An 11,700-nucleotide genomic window follows, 5' to 3' on the forward strand; every position below is an offset into this window, starting at 1 on the left:
TTGTAATTCAGACTTTAATTTAATGACAAATAATATTTTTTAGATGTAAGTTTCAAATAATGAATAAAGTTTATCTTTCTCACAAATTGCCTTCAGTAGTGTTCTATGCTTTTTAGGTCTTCAGTTGTGTAAAAATTCTATAAATAGTTGAAATAGTCCTAATTTGCAGTTGCATTATAATTCTCAAAATTTAATCAATTTCTTCCACAATTACCCTAAAAATTTAACAATAGAATTTCAGACAAGAGATGAAATATGAATAATTCTGCCTCAAGTCATTTCCTATAGAATTGTAGATGGAATCCTAGAAGCAATATAATCCAATTTTCATCCACTAAATCATGCGAAAGCTCTCTCACAGTCACATTCTCTCCAACGACGAATTCATTTGACCGTGTGAAAATGCTGCTTGGAGGAGATGTCTTGTGGTGTCACATGCAGAAGAATTAGCATCCATTGAGGATGGAAATGAATACGAGAAGTTTACACCTTCTTCGGCGATGTCTCTTTGTGTTAGCATCAGGGTTTGGAGCCTTTTCAGTAGCTACTCGAGAGGAAATACAAAACGAATAGGTTTGGGATAGGTGGGATTACATGAGAATTCAATCTAATTTATCAGAAATGGTAGAAAGACGATGCAGGTAATCCCCGCGTGATACTCCATCTCTTGTTCAGAAGACGGGCTTTCCCTGGGGATGATGCTCTCAATGCGTGTCTCATACTGTCGAGAAACATGAATGACAACATCGTTTGTGGGTATTAAACCCAATTACATTTTCACTGTGAGCACCATTGCGATCGATATAGTTTGAATTCTTGCACAATGCTCACATAGGCTGATCTCTGAAGTGTGTCCAGGCAATTTTGGGGGTTTCCACCAAGTCTCTTGGGTCGGCAACAGGTACACAGACTCGTTAATTGATTGCGAAACTATTGCTGAAGGTGGCGAAAGGGAAAAGTCACCGCACTGAGTATTTCCTCTACCACCAATGGTCAACTACCAGATGTTGTGGGATATTGTGCACCTGTCTGCACACATACTCTGCAAGAGACTTCATCCCTTTCAGCCAAAATCTCAGGAACACACTAGAGAATTCTCCTTAATCCTGGCAATGTTGTGAATTTTCTCATGCTTGTTTAACACAGATTGGGTGGCGGCATTCCTTGTGGCATGTCTACATATGGCCTCATCGCAATTTTTGTTAGAAAATGTTTCCGAAAACCAAAAAAAATATGTGTTCTCACAACACATGAAATATATTTAATTTTAAAAGTCATTCATATCTTGAAATTAAATCACCTTCCTTTACAACCCTTCTAAGAAATAAAATGAAAAGTTTAATATTATTATTTTCTATCTCATATTGAAGTTTCATAATTAAACTTATAAAATTTATCCGTCATATCAATCAAGGATTGTTTTCAAGCAGAAAGTGTACCCAAAACGAAATGTTGAAATTGATATAAAAGTTGTAGATGGGAAATTGAGTTTCGGATAATCCACAAATTCTACTCCGACGTGGCGAGTTTTCGTTGCCGAAAGGTATTATTTTTCCTGTCCAGATAGTCAAAAGCAAGTCAAAAACCAGTCCGTCTGATGGATTTTCATTTCTGCTGCATAACTATAAAGTTAATCCAAGCCATATGCTCAATAGAATACAACTGAAGTGAGCATATAATTGCCACATGGGGAAAATGAACTGGTAGAAGCTCTTGTGATTTCTAGAGGAACTACTATACGTATTATGTGACCGGTAAATTTATGGTTAGGAGCATTAAGAGCTTCGCAGGCAGGAATGAGACAATGCTAGGAGGAAGAAGGTCATAAATTTTTGCCTCTAGCCCCGGAATAATTGGATTGAAAGCCACCACCGAGATAAATCTAGGACTAGAAAGTAATCACCAGAGATGCAACATGATATCATTAGATGGGCAATTAACTGCTATTTTTATTCATGAAGCTTTAACACTCATAACATCTCATGATTTTCAGTGCAAAAAAAGGACTTTTGATACATTTGTAAAAAAATCCATCAGAATTTAATAAAATGATAATTTTAAATTATTTCATAGCTTTTAAAGTCTCATTGAAATTTCAGTGTAAATACATTCCTGGCAAATTGAACTGCCTTGATGGGAAAAAATTATGTTTGACAAAGCAATTAGAGCAGTTGAAAATTCTGTCGATAGAATTCTTGAGCAAAAAAATAATCAGTGGAAATTCAATAAATTCATGCTAATGGCAAAGCAAAACACAATTACTCGATGGATTTTTCTGGCCAGAAGACGCTCTGAAAATAAAATGGATTATTGCTCCAAGAGATGATTCATCTGCAGAAGAATAGCAGAGGAAAAGCGCGGGAAGTTTAGTAATTGGAGAAAAAAAAAAGTTTGGTGAGTGGATGATATTGAGTTGGCGAGACAGGTAGTCCATAGAAATCAATTTCATCTCTTAATTGCCACTCGAAGACGTGGAAGCATGTGAAAATGAAATGAAAAAACTTTTCACTTCTCTACCAAATTCCGATATCAATAGTGATAGTTCTGTATTTTCAAGTAATTTCTCAAAGCTTAAAGCTTGATTAAAGTTCCTTTCTTGTGTTACTTTATGAAATGTATATATAAAGTTTATAAAAACTTTGAATAATAAGTTCAGAGCAAGAGTTATTCTCATAAAGCCATTATACTCTGAGCTTTTTGTTAAAAAATTCCAGTACAATGTACCCTATAACTTCTTCGACAGCGTAATCTTCCGTGAACCTAGAACTTTTTCTAAGGAGAACATATTTGTATAGAATATATAGTAAGGTGCGGTAAGCGAATCGTTTTCCGAAGAGTGCTACTTAAACGCTTGTCTTTGGACTGATGAAATTCTTTTTTACTTCTTTTAAATCCACAGAATTATTCACTGTTTCATTCAGAAACACAATATAAAAAAATATTAAAAATATTAAAGAAAATTTATAAAATAATAATAATACCGAAATAAGTTAGCGTTCACTAAGTGGATCTCCTTTTCGATAATTGGGTCAATGGTCTTTTAATTGGATCACTCAATTTACAAGCATATTAAAACGAGAAAATAATTTTTTAATCAATTTTTAAAATTTTTGTTGGATTATTTCATTTAATATTTAATGTTAACGGCAATCTTTGGTGTAATATCAGTTATATGAACAACCATTGGAGGAACAAGTTGACCAGTAGCAGACACCATGAAGAGTATTGTGGCAAATTCCTTCGGTCCAGAATTTTTAATCCAGCTGGCACAACACGTGAACCTTTCCTGGCCAATACATTTCCATCTTCTGGTGTCAAAAAAAAGGCACTTTCGTCGAAATTAAGAGCCTAGTCTGGTGAAATGGTTGACAGATCGCATTCTGTGAAACACGGGAATTTGACCTTTGATCTTCTCCTCCTTTATTCCTTGCCAACGTTTCGGAGCTTGACGGCTCCTTCTTCAGGTATGGAAAAAGAATGGTGGGAAAAGGATGTCAGGGAACTGGTTCACTACTACTTTTTCACAAATGGATGAAAAAAATGAAAAATGTCCCAATCTGATCATCGTGATGTCCACTTCATCCAAAGAAGATCAAAGGTCAAAATCCCGTGTATTCACTTCTTAAAATTTTTGATGGAATCTTGAATTTGGTTAATCTGCTGAATCAAAAAAATACTACTTCCTTCTTACTATTACTTGTAACTTAATTTTTTGCAACTCTTTAGAAAGGGTTTGAAGTTATTTCTGAATGGCCTATCAGTTCAAAAAACTTTAAAATCAGTAAAAATAAAAGAAATTCTCAGACGAAATATTCAAAGTCTGAAACACATTGCTTTGTACTAAAACACTATTCAGGATTTAGTATAAAAGTCACAACTTCGGGCATTCTACGAAGCGTTATGCACTAATCCACCTCATTTTTCTCCGTATTTTGTCTTCCACTCTAAAGCAATCATTCGTAAAGTTGACAAAATTTATTCCAGTGTAACTATCAATGACAATTCTGTGCAATTTTTCCATGGAAGTTTTTTTTTCCTGCGCTAGATGATTCGTTTCGTAGTTAGTGGGTTGCCTTCTTTAGGAAGTCCAAGGAAAATCACAAATACGATAAGGTGTCTCTGTGACGATAAGAATTCCGATAAGACATTGCGGGAGAATGTACCAGAAGGTTGAATATTTCATAAGAAAAATAATTAAAATATTGTCATTAATATTGAAAATTGTTGACATGTTAATATTAGCGTCAAAGAGTGCGAATTGAATGGATTTACACGCAAGATTAACGACATTTTACGGCTATTGGATTTTTCCATCAATTCACACCTTCAGAATTTGTCAAAGACGATTGGGATAGAACTAGTAAAGGTAAAAAAAAGCTACCAAAAACATTGTGTGATATACTCAAGTCGATCGGTAATGCGACGAAAAGCACATCAGTCTATTTTGTGAAGTGACCCAGTGAACAAGTATTTGGAGGAAGCTCCTCAGTAATTCTTTTTACTTTCAAAATTAAAATACTGGATTGCAGTGTGGATTTACCTAAAGTATTTTATCAAATAACTAAAAAATTCAGACGAAGAAATCCTATCAAAATAGGGACTTTTCAACTAAGAAACTCACAATGAAGTACGGCAGTGTTGAGTGCGTCGATGATCCTAGAGAACCTAGGGCTAAGGTTAATGTGTTCCCTCATGACAAATGGCAAATCCTCAAAGATATTGTAACCATATCCCTGGCTTTTATGATGCACTTTACGGCCTTCCAGGGGGTTGGTAATCTTCAGTCTTCGATAAATGCTGAAGGTGGACTAGGGGTAGTGTCCCTAAGTGCAATCTACGCTGCACTCATCTTCTCTTGCATATTTATTCCAACTCTCATGATCAGGAAACTCACAGCAAAGTGGACCTTATGTGTATCTATGCTGTGCTATGTTCCCTACATCGCATTCCAGTTCTATCCTAGATTTTACACCCTAGTTCCAGCAGGGATCCTCCTGGGTCTAGGAGCAGCCCCTATGTGGGCAGCCAAAGCCACCTACCTTACTCAAGTAGGACAAGTCTATGCCAAGATCTCACATCAAGCCGTCGAAGCCATTATTGTTCGCTTCTTCGGGTTCTTCTTCTTCGCCTGGCAAACGGCGGAACTATGGGGAAATCTTATCTCTAGTCTTGTACTGTCCAGTGAAAAGGAAAACAAAGACAATGTTACAATTGACTTGGACATTTGCGGAGCAAATTTCTGTACAGCTCACGTCAATGAAAATTTAGAAAGACCACCAGATGCGGATATTTACAAAATTACAGGCATCTACTTAGCTTGTATCATTATTGCTGTTGCTATCATTGCCATCTTCTTGGATCCCCTATGTAGGTATGGTGAAAATCGTAAAGGATGTCCTGCTGCAAAACCAACCCCAGTAAGGACTCTAATGATCGCCACGGCAAAACAACTCAAGAAACCTTACCAGATTTTTCTTATCCCAATTACGATATTTATTGGAATGGAGCAAGCAGTTTTAGCAGCAGATTTCACTCAGGTGAGCTTTCTTATTTTTAGTTTTAATGATCTCTCCACATGTTCGCTATATACGAAAAAGTAGGTGTACTTAAATTTTTATAGACTTCATTTGCAATTTTTATATAAAGGGGTTTCTATTGTGTCAAAAACGAACCGAATAGTTTTAGATGAAACTGGTCATAACTTGTTTATTTCATGGTCAAGTTCAAGCATTAGAAATAATCTAAATTTTAAGGTAAAATAAATTAGGCTTAACGATCAAATTAAATTTTCTCTTCTTACTGAAATTTGAAATTTAAAAAATTTCATTTCCCTTTCGAAAATATGAAAAATTCTAATTTGAAATAGTAGTAATTTAAAGTAGATTTTAGTAATTTAGAAACATATAAGGAGAAGAAATCATTCAAAGAACATTTAGAAAAATTTCCTCAATGAAATTTACCAACGATGGTCTAAATAGTTAATTTTTCTGACACCGCTCTAATTTCATTAGCATCTACTACGTACTTTGCTGACTTTCGATTTTATTAGTCACCTGTTTTTTCGCAATAACACGACATCATCTCTTTCAGGCCTTTGTCTCCTGTGCTTTGGGCATCCACCTTATCGGATATGTAATGGTTTGTTTCGGTGTAGTTGATTCAATCTGTTCCATTATCTTCGGATCGGCTATGAAGCACATCGGAAGAATCCCAATTATTCTTTTGGGTTTTATCATTCACGGATCACTGCTGCTCATGATGCTTTTCTGGCGCCCAAATCCAGAACAGCCAATGATATTCTTTGCAATTTCTGGTCTCTGGGGTGTTGCAGATGCTGTCTGGCAGACCCAAATCAATGGTATCTACGGAGCTCTCTTCAGGCGCAACAAGGAAGCGGCTTTCTCGAATTTCAGACTATGGGAATCTATTGGTTTTGTTGTAACCTACGCCAGTTCTGCAGCCTTATGTGCCAAAATGAAACTAATTTCTCTACTTCTGGTTTTGCTGTTGGGAGGAATTGGATGGGTCATTGTTGAAATTAGGCACAAGCATCGTGAAAGTAAACTCAAAGCTCTGCATGAGGAAACCAATGGAAAGATGGTTGTGCATCACCATCCTGTTCCAACTGAAGAAGTCAATGGTCATGCAGTTCACGAGGACGATGAGGACGACAACCGAAGTGATGAAGATGATGAACTTGAGGAGGATGTTGTGGTATTGGAGGAACCGCACTCTCCTCATGGCGATGGACTAAGATTCAACTTCTCCATCATCAGCTTCACCTCTATCACATCAAATCCCAAGCACTAAAATGCACCTCTAGATTAACAATTGTATTATTGAGATATTTTAATTAAAATTATTTATTAGTCCACCTTTCTGTCTTTTCTCTCTTTTGTCCAACTCCCCTCTACAAAATTTTTAAAGATACTACCGTACAATCTTATCACTTCTAAAGGTGCTAATTTTATGCTGAGCAAAAAAAAACTCCCTAATTAATTAAGTTCATGAGGAGACTTTTTCCCTTCGGCTCTTTTCTTTTTTCCGTCCTATCTTTCAATAACTAGGACAACGTCGATAAAAAAAAATCTCCCTCTGCGTTAAATGAAAAATCACACAGCTTTTCTTGGATTTATTGTTAAAATTGAACTTTCACCCCAATCAGCGTTCACCAGCAATTAATTCAGCATTGAAAATCATGAATAATCCGCATGGATAATTTTCCCACGAACTTTTTTCCCCTGAAAGCTCCATTTTTTCCGCTTCTTCGTCGTATTTTTAACCCAAGAACCAAGTTATGTATATTTTGATTAATTATCATGCTATCGTGCTAAATCGATAAGGAAGAGATTTTATTTTGGAACGTAATTTTTGTACAATTTTAGAACCTCTTGAGCTATATTTTTTTCCACGAACGTTTAGTGACTTTTGTAATCTTTGCAAGTTAAATATTATGCTAATGATTGGAAAATGAAATTATTTGTAATCCTACGTCATTAAACGCACGTATTCAAATTTAAATTACTGCTAAAATTTATCCCGTTCATGGAAAAAAAATCAGAGAAAATATTTTCACAGAAGATAAAGTGATTTTAATGGTATTTCCTAAAAGCAAATCCCCCTTAATCCCGTACATCTGATAATTCCACAAGTCAGCACCTTGTGTTCTTCGCTATTCAACACTAAAGAATATACATATCACGTGTGATGAAGGAAAAGTGATTATCGAAGCCACTGCTAAGTAAATTATCGTGTCATGTTCAAAAAATGTCTCGTGAATTCTGTCTAAGCAAGTAAATGTAGCTCTTTGAGGTTTTATCAGTAACTCGTGCTTCTTATCACAAATGAATGATTTGTGGTGAAAAATGATTTCGACTACGCAGCAAATTTTTGCATTTTCCTTAATCCTTCAATTGATTCCGGAACCTTCCAGTGAGTAATTTCAATTTAAAATAGAAGAATGTTCTTCTTGAGACAGTCATTCTTTATGCGCATTAAAAAGGGTCGTCTAAAATCAATTTGTAACACTCTCAGGTGGAGATTGGGAAAAAATGTAGCTTGATATCCGCAAAATGAAGTACAATTTTTGTTAAATTTGATTAATTTTCTTTAAACAAATTCACAATTTCATAAATTAGTTCAAATTCTCTTCTTTTTAATCAGATATAATTATCCTAATCCATGCTTATTAGCATTGCTTTTTATCTTGGTTTCGGTTAATTTTATTTTAAGAAGTTTACATACTTCTTGGCGTAAATCGAAGAATTAATCCACAGCAATTTTTCGAAAGCTTCCAACAATAGCCGTATCGAGATCAGCATCGTAACTGTTGCCAAAATTCACTGTGTTTTTTGAAACCTCAATATCCATTGAACTAACTGCAAGAATTTCTTCCCGAGACTCAAGAAGACGCATCTTGAATTCCTTTACAATCTCATTTGATGTTAACTTTCCCCCAATTTCCTTGGGGAAAATCTCAGATCCCAATTCCTGGAACACTTCATCCCATTTATTGACGATCTGTGGAAAGGAAGTTCACTGAAATGTTTTTCAAATCGGGGGTTTTTAGTACTGTTTTACAACACCGTAACATTTAGGGGAGACCGGGGTAAGATTAGCCACCAAATAAAATTTTTCATTGCGTATAATTTGTACAAAGAACATTTGTATGAGGCTGATAAATATTTCAATGAATAGGATGGGAAGTATAAATTTAGAAATGTTTATTTTACCCTGCAGTATTGATCTGAAATCGGTGTAAATATATGCTTTTTAGGTGTATTAGGGGTTAAAGTTACGCTTTTTCATGTTAATTTTACCCTTAAAAAGGTTTAAAATTAATATTAAAAAATGTTGATATATTTTTATACCTAAACAGTGTTAAAATTATGAGGAAAAAAAGTTAATCGCACCCCCATTTTTTTCTCAGTGAAGATACCACTATCTAATACAATACGTGGCTAATTCTACCCCGGTCTCCCCTACTAAAATCTTTTCTCGAATTTTACATAAACAATATACTAATTACGGGCGTGGGAGGTAATTTTCTTCAAGGAGGGTAAAAATTCCAGGTCATGAGAAATTAGAGAGATACAAAACTTAAAAAAAGCGATAAATTTCAATATCATTTAGACGCTTTTGTAAATTTTCTTTTACATCAATATTAAATACCAAATATTATTAAATTTCTCCAAAAAATGCAAAATTCGATAAATTTCAACAGGTTTTTAAATGAATATGAGTAGGGGAAAGTCGTCTGCCTTCAAACGAAAAATGGAGTTCCAAATTTAAGATTTTTTTCTGAAGAATCCACAAAATGGATTTTATTTTCTACTACACCAAAAAATTCTCTTGTTCATTCGGCGTATATGATTACCTCATTTAGCACTTGCAAGTCCTCAGTTTTTCCTTCTGAGGAAATTAAAAAAGTGATGTCGATTTGTATGAAGGCAGCTGGCATAGTCTGCCTTCAAACGCGAGGCAGCTGCCTTTAAATGTTTTTTTTTCACTGAGAATATTGAATCAATAAAACTAAATGGGCTATAAATGAATAGGTTGAAGCCTAACGCACTCACTAAAATCATCACTGCAGTCAAAAGACATTAAACAATAACTTTTCTTCACATTTTTCTGAAGCACTGTTTTGCACTTGAAAATTTGGAAGAAAAAGCCATTGAAGTTGACAATTGTCAACTTGAAACATCCCGGCCGGAACAAGATAGCAGGTTATAAGTATTTGTATGACGTTCGTCAGAGAAAAGTAGGAGTTCGATTTCACATGTTTTGATGTATGGAAAGATAGGATTTAAAGGCACACGACATTAGCATTTAAAGGCTGCTGCAGGGTGATATTTGCAAATTTTTGCCACCCACAAAAATTGTGTCATCTGAACCAAAATGTATTAACAGAAATATTAAGCCTGATTAACCTTCTGTGTGTCACAATGGAAGATTTATTTGTAAAATGATTTTTACTATGAAAAATCACATGATTTGTGGAACATCAAAATTACAGTTTAGAGCTCATTTTCATTTTTTTTAATCTAGCATCTAGGAAATAGGAGCTAGGCTCTCCATTTTTTGATGATTTGTGAGGATGATGGATATCTACCTAATAGTTAATAGAATATAATTTATGCTTTTGAGAACAACGAAAAAATCGCAACATTTGAAGGCTGCTGCATTTAAAGGCAGACGACTTTCCCCTATGAGTTTTTAGAAAAATTTATTAAAACTGCAAAATTTATTTATATCAAAATAAGATCCTTAAATATAGACATATTTTTTCTAAATTCCAAATTGTGAAATATTTTATTTCTTTCAAAAATATACAATATTTATTAAAAGAATTTACTATAATATAAAATAATACACCTGATTTCTAGGTATTATTTTGTAGAGAGCTTGGAAGAGAGCGGTTTTTGAGTTTTCAATGAATTAAAAAAATATTTATTTTTAATTGTCCAATAGAGAGCGAGCAAGATAAACATTTTTTCTAATTTATTCTTGAAGTTTTGTAGTGATTTTTAATTAGTTAATGGGTTAAGTGGACCAAAAAGACTGGAAAACACAATATTTTCACAATTTTTTTTATTCAACATAATAAATATTTATTTTAATTTTAGTTCTTAAGTGTATGAAAGTACTGCATGTTAACTATATTTTCTGAAATTTTTATTTAAATACTGATAAGTACTTCAGCAAAGTGATATTATAAGGTACTGAGCCTTCTATAAAGGTCCTGCATTCTTTCAAAATTTAATTTGTTAAAATGACTTATTTTTAAAAGTATTCTCTGTTTAAAAATATCCAATTAAAACTATTGAAAAGCTCACTTTAGTGAGTTCTAGTGTCTAAGGGAGTGTGACGCAAATTATTTTTTGCGAAGATTATTCAAGAAGTCAAATATAATTTCCAAAGCGTCAAACAGATATTATGAGATTTTAAAAATGTTACGGTATTCTAAAGAAATCTCCTTCCAACCTTACCTTTATACGGCTCCTGAGCTTGGTGCTGAGGAATGTCAGAAGTATCTGGAAAAGAGCACTTGCAAAAGATGGCATGTTTACAAAAAAGATTTTTTGGAAGCGCAATGGAAAGGCTTTTTGCAAACACTGGGCAAAATCTTTAAGCCTCGGAGGAGTCCAGATTGAAGTATAAGCAAGATTTTGATTTGTACAATCAATCACCATAACAACCCCATTAGTCTGCGAATGCTCATCGATAGTCAAGTGTTCAAAAGTCAAATTACAAATTCTTAAAGAATTTACAGCACTACATTTGTCCACAGTAAAATTTCCAACTTGATAAAATATCACCGGACGTCCTTCCTTGTCCGTATTCGGAAGAACAAAAACACAATTGTTGTCGAAAAAATATTTCAGTTCAGGTAGTTCACAATTAAGTGTCTCAAAAAGTTGCGGAAGAGTTTTTCGAATGGTGAGATAATTTTCGAGGAGTTCACAGGCTTCCAGAACGGAAAACTTTTTAGTCCTGAGAAATCTGAGGAGAAACTTATCATCCGTTCTGCATTCCTTGATCTTCGGATGCTTCGAAATCCATTCTTTTAGTTGACTTATAGCCTGTTTGCGTAGAATTTCGTTCTCTTTAAATTTTATTTGGGAACCCATATTAGCTTTAAAAACTTATTCACTGAGATAAAGAGACACAACTATACTCAATTGAAGCAGAAATGTGACT

At 34.3% G+C, this 11,700-nt stretch overlaps 2 protein-coding genes across 2 annotated transcripts; one reads left to right on the plus strand and one right to left on the minus strand.

Annotated features, from left to right (window-relative positions):
- The first annotated feature begins 3,636 nt into the window (after window positions 1–3,636).
- Window positions 3,637–6,874, plus strand: LOC129807682 (UNC93-like protein). The gene is made up of 2 exons (XM_055857116.1): window positions 3,637–5,537; window positions 6,091–6,874. Exons 1-2 carry the CDS (start codon window positions 4,623–4,625, stop codon window positions 6,808–6,810), a joined length of 1,635 nt encoding a protein of 544 aa, XP_055713091.1. The 5' UTR covers window positions 3,637–4,622; the 3' UTR covers window positions 6,811–6,874.
- On the minus strand, window positions 6,821–11,700 carry LOC129807683 (clavesin-2-like). Its single transcript, XM_055857118.1, has 2 exons — window positions 10,989–11,700; window positions 6,821–8,520 (listed from the first exon to the last, which is right to left on the minus strand). Exons 1-2 carry the CDS (start codon window positions 11,628–11,630, stop codon window positions 8,266–8,268), a joined length of 897 nt encoding a protein of 298 aa, XP_055713093.1. The 5' UTR covers window positions 11,631–11,700; the 3' UTR covers window positions 6,821–8,265.

This window comes from Phlebotomus papatasi, chromosome 3 (genome assembly GCF_024763615.1).
Source record: "Phlebotomus papatasi isolate M1 chromosome 3, Ppap_2.1, whole genome shotgun sequence".
In the NCBI taxonomy this organism is placed as follows: domain Eukaryota; kingdom Metazoa; phylum Arthropoda; class Insecta; order Diptera; family Psychodidae; genus Phlebotomus; species Phlebotomus papatasi.

Excerpts from the sequence above, each read along its gene's own strand:
- LOC129807682 (XM_055857116.1), top strand. The coding sequence starts at position 4,623 with ATGAAGTACGGCAGTGTTGAGTGCGTCGATGATCCTAGAGAACCTAGG. Across the intron at positions 5,538-6,090 it reads TAGCAGCAGATTTCACTCAG|GCCTTTGTCTCCTGTGCTTT; the intron begins GTGAGCTTTCTT and ends CATCTCTTTCAG.
- LOC129807683 (XM_055857118.1), bottom strand. The coding sequence starts at position 11,630 with ATGGGTTCCCAAATAAAATTTAAAGAGAACGAAATTCTACGCAAACAG. Across the intron at positions 8,521-10,988 it reads AGCTCAGGAGCCGTATAAAG|ATCGTCAATAAATGGGATGA; the intron begins GTAAGGTTGGAA and ends TCCTTTCCACAG.